We start from the raw sequence: 12,871 nt of genomic DNA, 5'->3' as shown, positions 1-12,871 counted from the left end.
CTCTGTGGGTGATGGAATCTCAGGCTCTGGGTTCCATTTTGGTACGGACTCTCAGACACCGATTCAGATCACAACTGCGCCACGATAGAACTGTGGCTTCTGGCAATGTAGCCGCCTCTCTAAACCCAGTTTCATCTGGGCGGTGGTGATTGCAGGGTTGTTCTGAGGACTTAGTGAGAGGAAGCACTTAACAATAGCTAGCTCTCCATTGTTATGTTGTCTCCAGCATAAGAGGAGTGGTATTTCTGTAGTGGCTAAGGTATTTCACTGTCCTTCAGCCTCATAGCGGAAACCGTAATTGGTCATTTCCACGTAAATATAACCATTTTAGTAACGTCAGGCTTAACCTCAGTTAACCGGGTTCCACCAGGGTTGGCATCTGCTCGCAGAGGGGCTGTGCAGCATTACATTGCAGGGCGGAGGCGAGGGTCTGCTTCGTGCTGCGAACCAGAGCATGTGCGGCCCCACCTGGCCTTCCGTTACCTGGCCCAGCCCGGCTGCCCCCTTTATCAGCGCCACTTAGAGGGGCCGGTTCTCTCTTCATCTGTGCTCTTTGCATCTGTTTCTTCCCTCTCTCCCAGTCGTGTCCTACTTGGGAGCACAGTGGAGCTGTGGCTGCCTTCCTCCTCGTCTCTGATTCTGCAGGGGACGCGGGCAGTCAGGAGGGCCTCTCTTCTGCGTTGGCCGTGCCATCATGGAACCTGCACCTCTGCCTCTGACAGGTCCCCTTCCTTATGGTGTCTCCTCGTTCTTCACAGGGCTACACGTTTGGCAAATCCGGAGAGATCCTCACCAAGCGGCTTCGATACCTGGTGTTCAGGTCCATGCTGAGACAGGTATTTGCATTGAGGACTGTGCCCCGGGGTGGGCAGGCTCCATTCTCAGATCACTCTTAGGAGCTCCTGCCTTGCTCTTCCCTGGGTCTCATGGGGAAGATGAGGCTGAATGTTGCCAGGTGCAGGCTCAGGCCCTGCTGTCTGTCTGTCTGTCTGTCTGTCTGTCTGTCTGTCAGGGGGTATGGGCTCAGGATGGCTGCGAGGCAGCCTCCAGTACAGGTTCACCCCCAGCTTGGTCTCAGCAGCTGAAGGCAGAGCAGGCGGAAGAGATCTTCAGTACCCCGCCTCCCTCTCCTCTCTCTTTCCTCTTTTTCCCTGGGAAACCCAGGGTGCTGGTGTTTCTTCCCACCAAGGGATGCCCTCTTTCTTTCCACAAGTCAAAGTGCATCCCCACACCCATGTCTTCACTGCCCAGTTTCTTTGCTAGGGCCTGACTGATAGACTACCTTAAGCTGCATGCCATGTTACTAGCTGATAATGACTTAATTTAATGTCATTTTACTCCTCCAAAGCCCTAAGAGATAGATATGATGTTTTCCTGGGGGAAGGGGTCAGGAGATTCGAGGAATGCAGCCCAAAGAAGTCCAGTTTAAACCGGAAAGTTTCTGTAATAACTATCATGAAAATTTTGTATGTGACTTTGTAATGTAATTTTCCACTAATGGAGGGCCCTGACCCAGGACTCTCGGTCAGGTTTTGATAGCTGAGATTCCTCTTTGGCGCAAGACTGACCCTGGTCCAGGACCAAATGCCACGTTACCTCCTCAGCCCCTAGGCCAACTCCTAGGTCCTTTACACTTTGAAAGGTGAGCAGATGGTTTGTGTAATGCTCTCTCCTTAAATTGAGTCTAGTCATCATACTTTTATGTGCCTTCTGCTTACAATACTTAGTATTTTATGTCATTCAAACGTGAATGGATCCCATCTTCAAGGAAGTTAAGTTCCAGTACAGGAGGCACCTGGGGGCTTAAGAGGTTTACTAAGCAAGTTGACACATGCTAGAATAAATCATAATGCTGTATTTTCTTATTTATTTGATAGGGGGAATAATAGATACTGCTTTAATGCAGTTCAGATAAATTTTTAGGGCCATAGTTATTTTTGTAACAGACATAAATGTATACTTCAAACATACATTTGTAACAGACATAAATGTATACTTCAAACATATATATATATATATATATATATATATATATATATATATATATATATATATATATTGTATGTGTCCGTGACGACCGGAACTACCAAATGACCAGTCACCATGAGGTGCATTGAGCATCTCTTGGCCTCTCCCCTGCAGCCCACAGGCTTCGATCTCAGCAAGGTGGGCAGCGAGCTGGTGTACTACTGTGCACGATTTTGTGCACTGGGCTTCTAGACTTTTTAATATTTGTGTACTTAAAAATGTAAGTGGTTTTACAAAGAAAATCCTATTTCACATTGAATGTGAATTTTTAGTCTAGATTTCTTTGGGTGAGTTTTTAAAAATATACTTTGTTTATTTTTGCCCTGAACTACAGTTACCTAACTGCTCTTCAGCTTCTCTGTTTGGCCATCTAATAAACACTTCATACTTATTTCCAGAATTGAATTTTAGACTCTCCCCTCCCCACAGGGCCCATTCCTTGTCTAGTCTTCCTCCATATTAATGAGCAGCAGCTTCATTCCACCAGTTGTTCAGGCTGAAATCCTTAGCATCATCCTGGACTCCTTCCTTTCTATTTAACGTTTACAGTAGCCTTCTCACTGGTCTCACCCCCTCCATCCTTGTCTCAATCCAGTAGGTTCATCTCCCAGGAGCCAGAGTCATTCTTCTAAAATGAAACTCAGAGCACAGCCCTCTGCCCAAAACCCACTGAAAGCTCCCCACATCTCTCAGGGTAAAAATCTGGAGTCTTTGTAGTTGACTGTAAGGTCGCACAAGGTGTGGCCCCTTCACTACCTCTCAGACCGCATCACACACAGCTTCAACTATTTTTCGATACACAGTCAACATATGCCCTGACTCTCTAAATTTGAGAGTGGAGGAGCGGGAGAGACAAATGAGAAAGGAAAATCTTTCTAGAGGAAGAGGCAACTTTTACAAATGCACACAAAGGTGCCTTTAAGACTAGTGGCAGCCCTTCAGACATTCTTGCTCGTGAGTGAAGAGATCAGATATGCCTTTGCCACAGGGCCTTTGCCACATGCTATTCTTCCTTCTCTCAGAAATTCTCATTCTTCTCTTTATGCAGATCTCTTCACAAATGACACCTTAGAGAGACTTTCTCTGTTCCCTCCCTGTCTATAAAATGGCACCTTTCCTCGCTTTTAGCTTTCTTACTCTGCTCTATTTTTCTTCATAGCATTGTTATCATCTGGCATGCTATGTATTTCTTTGTTCATGGCTTACTTCTCTGCGGCTTTCATCTCTAGAATGCAGGCTTCATGAAGGCAACAACTTTGTCTTTTTTTTGTTCACTACTGTATAGATTGAACACGTAGAAATTATCCTTGGAACAAATTAGGCATTCAAAAAAAAATTTGACACATTTATGTGTTTGTCTGCTAAGTCCCTTTTGTTCTCTATTGAGTGTCAAATCCTGAGTGCTAAATGCAGGAGATATAAGTGATAAATAGAACAGACTCGATCGTTGTCTTTGGAGCTAAGTGTCTTTGGGCTTTAAGAGAATAAAATAATTTCCTGTGCCACAGGATATGAGCTGGTTTGATGACCCCAAAAACTCCACTGGAGCATTGACGACCAGGCTGGCCAATGACGCTGCTCAAGTCAAAGGGGTACGTGCCTCCTTTCTGTGGGTGTTTGTCTGCGTTGGCCACTGGGAATCTCAGCATGAAACTAATTTCCTCATTTCCGGTGTTAGTTCCCATTATATTTACATACACAGTATATCATGTGCCTGATAGCAACAATGTTAATTCTTTAAACATCATATGCCGTTTAGTGTGTAGATAACTTACAAGCTTTCTTTTGTTATTGGCTATCTTGTTTATGCTATGAACAGTATACATGTGGAAAGATGATTATTCAGCAAAGGAAGTATGTATCAGCATATCACACAGGATCAGTCTGTTTCAATGTTCAATTAATTGACAAAATTTTAATTGCCTCCAGGGAAAAAAAAAAAAAAGAATGTACATAGTTGCTATAAGAAAGTTTGGGGACCCTCGCTGCTTTAGCTCGGTGGATAGAACCTGAAGGGTCCCAGGTTCAATTCCAGTCAAGGGCACATTACCCATGTTTGCAGGCTCGATCCCCAGGTGTGTGCAGGAGGCAGCCAATCAATGATTCTCCCTCATTGTGTTTCTATCTCTCTCCCTTTCCTTTCTTCTCTGAAATAAATAAAAATATATTTTAAAAATAAGAAAAAGAAAGTTTAATATCATTCAGAGGGGAGGGAAGAAAACCTTTAAAAAAGCTTGAAAGAAATGCATTGGGAGCACATTAAAAAGTTAAAGCAAGGGGAGAAGGAACAGCATTATCTGACTATAAAGCTAAATTTTGCTGCTGTATGAATCTCTTTGACTGATATAACTAGACACTAGAACCAGGACATTTTGATTTATGGATGAAGTGACATTCCTTCTACAACTGTTTATAGCAAAAAGTAAAAAAATAAATGTTTTTATTCAGAAAGCACAAATATTTTGGAACTGGATTGCAAGAATTATGATGGTGTTTTGAGGAGGAAATGAATAGGAGAGAGAAGAACAGGTGAGGAGAAAGACGAGTGGGTGAGAAAGTAAAATACCAATACATGGGGGTGCAGTAGAGAGATGGTGCTTTTCAAGTGGTGAAGCACTTTTCTTCCTTGCTTCATTCACACTTAGACTGTGGTGTTTGGAGTGTCACCCTCCGTTTTGAAATTAGATTAAACCAAGGGGCTTCATCTCCTCCCGCCTCCCGCCCCCCAGCTTGCAGGCTCTAGATCTTTTAGTTCATCCTTCATGAACCATATAAAGGAAGGATTTGTCATCGTTGACCCATGTTACTTGTTTCTGTGGCCTTGACTGACATCCAAAGCTAAATATTTATAAGTGTGCTAGGCCGTGTGCCCGGATAACTCACAGGCCCCGCACTGGGGGGAGGTTCTGAATGCTCCTCTCAGCCTTCTGCAGTGGGAATGAGGGAATGAGCTCTGAGCGGGACCTGATAATGCTGAGAACAGCAGCCTCCACAGCTTTCCGGGGCACAGCTCTCTGCTTGTGGGAGAGAATCCTTGATTGGTCGTAACTTCCGACGTTTGAATTGAAAATGTATAAATACAGAGAGAGCTGGCGTGGAAGGCCACTCCATTCCTTGACTTATACCCAATTTAGCTAAGCACCCCTTTGATAGAAGCTCAATGACGGCATCCAATAAAAATAAATGCTCTGCTATGTATGCTGTCTCCTTCAGCCCCAAGGCAGTTTCCTGGTGCAGAACTTAAAGAATAGAGGCCTCCAGTAGTTGTAGCAACCTTTTCCCCTAATTTCCAGCCTGTTGTTTCATTACGTAAGTGATGAATGGGTTTAGGGGGTCAATATTGGGGAAAAGAGTCTTATCAAGGATCCTGTCCTAAAATTCATAACTAAGAGATGTTTTCGTTATTAATCAATGTACCTGCTCATTTCGGGGTCGGGAGAAATTTGTCCAAAGTCACACAAGTGGCAGGGACCACCCTGGACTGTACTCCACCACAATCTTTACCTGCGACCAGCCCCCCTCAAGCAGAGGAAATTCGGAGAGTGGGAAAAAGCATAGCCATTTCCAGACAAAGCAGATCTGGGGGCCAGGGGAGGATGTGGAATGACTCTCGGGCACAGGGGGTTTTCCAGGGGAGAGGAAGAGAAGTATGGAATGGTAGATGGAATGGACCTTCTCTTTTGACTCCTGGTCTTAGAGTTGCAAATCACTGCCTGCTACTGAAAGTCATGCTTCAGGCTCTCCCCGGGCATTCAAACAGAAGGATCTGGTATCTGCTTAATATCCTGAATTAAATTCCATAACTTTCAGCTTTCTGTATTTTTTCCAACTCAAAATGCAGATTAAATTGCACACAGTAAGCATCTCACATATGCCAACATCATTTGAATATTCTTAATGACAAATGTTATAAGTAATTCTGCAGCTAACATTGGAAATTTCCAACTTTCCCATTCCCAGTTTAATGTAATTGTCAGACTCTTTTGATCTTGTTAATTTGCAGAGCTCACTTTGAGGATCGTGGTTTGACTAATGGAAATTTTCTTGGTATTGAAACATTAGGAGAAATAAAAATACGCAATTGAATTCTATATTATTGATCTTGAACTTTCAGTATTTATTCTGAAGTCATGAAAATCTTCATTTTACAAACCAAATAAATTTACAAGTAAACCTTTAGTTTTTTATTACTGTGATGATAACCAATAGGTTTTCATGAGGCTGAATTGTCACAATTTTAAAGAAAATGTAAGCATGGATTTTAAAGATAATGTAAAAGTGTGCTTTTAATTTGTTTTGTTTGTTTTGTAGGCAACAGGTTCCAGACTCGCTATAATTGCCCAGAATATAGCAAATCTTGGGACAGGCATTGTTATATCCTTAATTTATGGCTGGCAATTAACACTTTTACTCTTAGCAATTGTACCCATCATTGCAATAGCAGGAGTTGTTGAAATGAAAATGTTGTCTGGACAAGCACTAAAAGATAAGAAAGAGCTAGAAGGTTCTGGGAAGGTGAGTTCAACTAAGCGAATTACTTACTTAAGTAGATTGAAATATTCTAATTAGTGTTATTCTGTTACTATAACTCATTACTACTCATAAGCTTGAAGAATGTTCTCAACAAATAAAAAGTAGAACTACTATATGACCCAGTGATTACACTTTAGGTATTTATCCAAAGATATCCAAAACACTAATTCAAAAAGCTATGTGGCTTGAGGTTAATGCCTTTGTCGGTTTAAGCCTGAGCTTCTCTTTCTGTAAAAAGGAGATTGAATTAGCCGATCTCTCTTCCAGATATAAAACTCAACTTAAGTTACTTAGGATCCTTTTCCATAGTGAAGAAGCTCATAGGTCATAATAAGTTAACCATGTTAATTTTATTATAACATATTCTTTATCTCTTTTGTGGAATTCAAACTAACTGCCCTCTTTTGTCTTTGTGCCCCTGGGTGATGGGGTGCTCTGTTACAGATCGCTACCGAAGCAATCGAAAACTTCCGGACTGTTGTTTCTTTGACCCGGGAGCAGAAGTTTGAAAATATGTATGCACAGAGTTTGCAGGTGCCATACAGGTAATAACCACTGGAGAGTGTTTCAATCATTGTCCAGAGGATTACTTTGGCCAGAAGGTGGGGAACAAGTGGAGAAGCTACTAGAAGGGAACCATTTGAGAAGCACTTGTAACTATGCAGGAGAGATATCACAAAACCCTGCCCTAAGACGGGGGCATCTCTGAGGTAGAACCTGTTAGAACAGGTGCCTGATGGGAAGGGATGGGAGAGAGGACACTGAGAATGACCTCTGATGCCAAGTTTGGATAATGACACAAGTATTTGCCTTGTTGGGAATTAGTTCTTTGTGGAACATGAGGGGGTGGTGCATCTTAAAGGATGCCTATTCTTCCTCTCTTTACCCTGCTCTGAGGAAGCCTGCTCTAATGAACTCATCCAGTGGGGGCTCTGAGACGTGATCTAAGCATAGGCAAGTCCAACCTTTGAGTCTCGGTTTCTTCTATGAGAAAAGGAGAGAGCTCTGCCCTATGGATGGGTTTTCAAACTTTTCCTTTACGATAGTAGAGCCTATGTTTTCCTGGGGGGAAATTATTGAAATCCCAATATGTGACGTAGACCAAAGCAGAGTTTATCTGGTTGAAGCAGGAAGAGAGGCCCAGAAAACTGCCCACTTGTCGGCCTGCTCTTACCTTCACATTGCCCAATTCCTGGTGGCTCGGAAAATGCATGGATGGAAACTCCTTTGTGAAACCACTGATTCCCCATAGCATGTTAATCATAATGTAACCCCACTGCATACACTCTAATCCAACTTGATTCCTGGGTCCCCAATGGAAGAACATGCCTGATTCCTCTGGGCTGCCCCTCATGGTCCCTGCAGCTTGTAGGTGTTGGGTAAATGTATGTTGCATGAATGTTTACTGTAGTGTACATAAGTTATATATTATATATCCAAGAGAGGGGAAATGGGGAAGGAACTTCCATTTATGAATCTCTTTGGATAATGACACAAGTATTTGCCTAATGCTCTTCAGGTTTTCTTTGGCTTATTTTAACTTGACCTCAACACTTGGAATTGTGCTTGATCCTTCATTAAAGACTAGAGGCCCGATGCATGAAATTTGTGCAAGAGTAGGCCTTCCTTCCCCCGGCTGCTGGCACCAGCTTCCCTCTGCCACCTGGGATCCGGACTTCCCTCTGGCTGCTGGGACCCAGGCTTCCCTCGCAGAGGCAGGCCCTACCCACCTGCCACAGCCCACCAATTGGTGACCTGGGCCTCCCTCTGTGGCGATCATGGGGTGATGGCCAGGCCCCCTACCAATTGCATTGCACCCACCTTGGCTGGCCTGGTGCCCGGTGGGTGTCAGTGTGGTCCCAGGTGGTCATCTGCTCTTCGGCTGTTCGGTTGATTTGCATATTACACTTTTATTATATAGGATAAAGACTGCGGCTCAGGGATTAGGCAATTTTTCTAAATTCTCACAAGTGGTAAAGTGAGGACCAGATTTTGTTTTTTGGAAACTCCCTGCCATGCCTCCATGCCCTACCACTGACCTACCAAAGGTTACATGTTAAGGACTGAGACTTGAAAGCCAAGTAAGTTTCCAAATGTCTTCTTTTCAGAAACTCTTTGAAGAAAGCACACATCTTTGGAATCACATTTTCCTTCACCCAGGCAATGATGTATTTTTCCTACGCTGCCTGTTTCCGGTTTGGTGCCTACTTGGTGGCACGTCGGGAGATGGTGTATGAGGATGTTCTCTTGTAAGTAGTGGGTTAATATTTACACTTAAACTCTAGAAATAAAGCTAAGCGGAACAAGCGTCATGCCTGCGTGGAAAACGTTTCCTGTGAAACTTCAGGAACAGATTTTCGTGATTCGGAAGGTGTCATTTTGCCTCCGAGTCTTCGTGTATTGTCATGGAAGCACCTCTTTCATTTGAGGAATCAGTGACTTCCTGTCACCAAAGTGTTGACTCACATATTTGACCTCTGGGTCTGTGGTTTGTTGGGCTGGTGATTCAGTCAGGGGTTTCCAGAAGGCCTTGGCATTTGGGAGGAAGCCTAACCCTGAACCAAGTATCTGACTCTCTCGGATAAAAAAGAGAAGTTAGAATGTAAGAGCTGGAGAATTTCAGAAATGACAAAGGAAAGCTAGACTTGGATTTTTGCTCCATCTCTTTGCCGAAAACTGTACCTCAGTTGAAGGGACACAAACCTGAACTTCATTATACTTTTAAATTACTTAGATATGGAGTTCGTATATGAGTGTCTAGATTTGGTGATCAGTGAGATTCCGCCCTGTGATAACATACAATCAATGGTAGGAATATAGTTTTACATTTAAACCAGAATCACTTAAGCTTGGCCACATGATGTGTTGGTATAAGATGTTCATCCTATATAGATATGGACATAACGTGCATTATAGTTTTCTCGGGATGACTCTAACAGAAGATTTAAAATTTCCACTTAATACATCCATTTGACAAGTGATATGCTGGTGCTATTTATGGCCAGGACCAGGAGAGGCACCATTGGCATCACATTGGGGCTCTGATTAGACACTGTGCGCTGGAGGCAGAGAGTCTGGCTTCTGGAGGAGAGGCAGTGAGGGACTCACAGTATTAATCTGGGAGGGTTCCCAAGTCTTGGGTCAGTTCCAGTTGCACTGTTTAAAAAGGCATGTTGATAAGTGTGTGCGGGGGATGGCAGCTGGAATGTTGAGAGTAGAAGAAGTTATCAAAGAAGCAAAGTTCCTGCCCTGCACCTTTGATGTAGCCGGAATCCCAATCTAGCTTTCCCTTGCCATTTCTGAAATTCTCCAGCTCTTACCTTGTGCTGTTCTTTCCCCCCACAATATTCTTATACTTGAAGGATGTCTTAAGCAAAGGATATGGATTTTTATTTTTCAATTTGAAAAACTGAACAGTAGACTTAATCAAACTTGCTACTTCCTAAAACAGAAGATAGCAGTGAATGTAGGGAGGTGTCTGGATATAAACCGTGAGAGCTGGACTAGACACCCTGTAGAGTCCTTCCCAACTTGAAGTAGTTTTGGTTCCCATGTCATAGATGAAAAGCTTGATGCATCTTGGGAGTAGAATGCTATCTGTGTCTGTAAGGAGCTCTTCCCTTGCTCATAGGTTTTCTAAGACTGGTGTAATTCTAGCCTCCCTGCCTGTGTCCATTATGGATTGCCACAGTGATGCTGCATAACAGCTAGCGTACAATGATAGATATTGATTTTGCCCACAAGTCTATGGGTCAGCTAGACAGTTCTGCTGATCTAGGTTGGGCATAGCAGAGCTCAGCTAGGCTTGCCCGTGACTGCAGTGAGCTGTGAGCTAGTTGGCCGGGACCCACACGCTTCCCTCCATCTGTGCCTTGTCCTCCAGCAAACTGGCTGGGCTTGTGGTGATGGCAGAGTTCAGAAGCAGAGAGAGGCAGAGAGAGAGAGAGAGAGAGAGAGAGAGAGAGAGAGAGAGAGAGAGAGAGGGAAGCATACAGGGCCCCCTGAGTCATAGGCTTGGAACTGGCAACAGTCACTTCCACCACATCCTGTTGACCAAAGCAAGTCACAAGCCCAACCCAGATTCAAAGGGGAGGAAAACCAATTCCCCTTCTTAAATGGATACAGGGTCACATGGCAAGAAGATGACTAATAAAGAGATGAAAAAATGGGGCCATTTTACAGTCAGTCTGTTGCACTTACATGAACTTAAAAAGAAAAGTGGTTGTCTATTGTGTAATTGATGCTATGCTCTCTGGTTGTAGAAGTGCCAGCTTTCGAGCTTCGCAGTTATAATTCTTTGCACCCATTTTGTCTTTGTTCGTTGTAGGGTATTTTCAGCCATTGTCTTTGGTGCCATGGCCGTTGGGCAGGTCAGTTCATTTGCTCCTGATTATGCCAAAGCCAAAGTGTCAGCGGCCCACATCCTCATGATAATTGAAAAGACCCCTCTGATTGACAGCTATAGCACGGCGGGCCTACAGCTGGTAAGTTTGATGTTTTGATTATATGATCTGCTCCTAACTGATGAGTGAAAGTATTCTAGAAGGAGCCCTGGCCGGTGTGGCTCAGTTGGTTAGAGTGTTGTCTCATACACCAAAAGGTTGCAGATTTGATTCCCAGTCAGGGTACATACCTAGATTGAGGGTTCAATCCCCAGTTGGGGTACATTGTTGTTTCTCTCTTACATTGATGTTTCTCTCTTCTCTTTCTCTCTCCTTTGTCTTCTCTCTAAAACAGTATGTCCTCAGGTAAGGATTTTTTTTTTTTTAAAAAGTATTCTAAGAGGAAATCTGATAAAAACCTGTGCTCTTAAACATTTGCTGATGATAAAATGAAATCTTCTAGATCATGGGTTCATTTTTTAAAAAATGTTAATAATATATATTTACATCCAATACTTTTTTTTTATATTTTATTGATTTTTTTTTTTTACAGAGAGGAAGGGAGAGGGATAGAGAGCTAGAAACGTCGATGAGAGAGAAACATCGACCAGTTGCCTCTTGCACACCTCTTACTTGGGATGTGCCCGCAACCAAGACATATGCCCTTGACCGGAATCGAACCCGGAACCCTCCAGTCCACAGAACAACGCTCTATCCACTGAGCCAAACCGGTTTCAGCCCAATACTTTTTGTATGACAAAGTTACTGGGAGATAGGAATACTGCCCACTTGATAAGCAAATCTTGTTAACCAAGTTTTATTACATGTGGATTATTCCTGGGCAACAGATGGAGTTATCACATTGTTTTGTACTAAAAATACAGGCTGTAAAAACACTGACTCTTTGAGATGGTATTTGTTAAATTCTAGCAGTTACAAAGGAAACCCAATTCTAATACACGTTCACTACCTTTGACACCTGAAGCTCAAGGGGGTTGGCCATGCAGAGTGTTTCCAGGGTTATAGCAAAGAAACTTAACGGTATTGTTCTGATTTTAGAATGCATTGGAAGGAAATGTAACATTTAACGAAGTCGTGTTCAACTACCCGACCCGGCCCGACGTGCCCGTGCTGCAGGGGCTGAGCCTGGAGGTGAAGAAGGGCCAGACGCTGGCCCTGGTGGGCAGCAGTGGCTGCGGGAAGAGCACGGTGGTCCAGCTGCTGGAGCGCTTCTACGACCCCTTGGCCGGCACCGTGGTACGTACTCAACTCACTTGAAGTGTTTCGTCGTCTAAAAACCTGGATGCATTTAATTTTTCACCGTAAGCCATGGCAGTCCCACCTAGTTTCTGACATCCTAGATACGGCCTCCAAGCTCATCCTCAATCCCAGCCAACATCCCCAGCCTCTTTCTCTCTCAACACTGCCCCCACCCTTCTCTCAGTGAGGTTTCAGCTTACAGGACAAGTTCCAGCAAACACTTAAGGAGCCATAAAGATAGAGGAAGGGTGGTAGGAGAGACAGGGTGAGAGCCAAGGATAGGGAGTGTTTCAAGAAGGGGAAGGTAGTCCGCAATGACAAAGGCTGTGGAGAGCCAGGGAAAGATGAAGAGTGTGAAAGCATGATAGGACTTGGCAATGAATGGGCTGCTTCTTACAGTCTGCGGTATTCTCGGTGAAGATGTGGTGCTTGGAAGCAGGTGAGCATTGCTGAGTTGTGGTTAGGAGGGGAAACAGAGACAAGGTATAGACTACCAAGGTCAGTGATGAAGGAAGGGCAAATAGGAACAGCAGCTTGAGTGGGGAGGTGGAGTCCAGGGGACATGGTGAGGGGGCGAGATCTTGAGCATTTTTATGGCTGAGGGAGAGAGCTGTTGATGGAGAAAGGGCACTGAAGCATTTTCTGAGGGGGAAAAGGTAAGATCAACC

At 43.8% G+C, this 12,871-nt stretch overlaps 1 protein-coding gene across 2 annotated transcripts in view; it reads left to right on the top strand.

Annotated features, from left to right (window-relative positions):
• Positions 1–12,871, top strand: part of ABCB1 (ATP binding cassette subfamily B member 1) — a 71,891-nt gene that overhangs the window by 48,833 nt on the left and 10,187 nt on the right. For both annotated transcript variants that reach the window (XM_084897353.1, XM_084897354.1), the window contains 7 exons: positions 759–836; positions 3,537–3,620; positions 6,340–6,543; positions 7,006–7,106; positions 8,670–8,810; positions 10,889–11,045; positions 12,003–12,200. In XM_084897353.1, the coding sequence (XP_084753479.1) occupies positions 759–836; positions 3,537–3,620; positions 6,340–6,543; positions 7,006–7,106; positions 8,670–8,810; positions 10,889–11,045; positions 12,003–12,200 (963 nt within the window). The remainder of the gene's footprint in view (positions 1–758; positions 837–3,536; positions 3,621–6,339; positions 6,544–7,005; positions 7,107–8,669; positions 8,811–10,888; positions 11,046–12,002; positions 12,201–12,871) is intronic.

This window comes from Pipistrellus hanaki, assembly GCF_964339955.1.
Source record: "Pipistrellus hanaki genome assembly, chromosome: 10".
NCBI classification, from domain to species: domain Eukaryota; kingdom Metazoa; phylum Chordata; class Mammalia; order Chiroptera; family Vespertilionidae; genus Pipistrellus; species Pipistrellus hanaki.
Note: the sequence above shows the minus strand (reverse complement) of the source record. Positions and strands in the feature narration are given on the sequence as shown.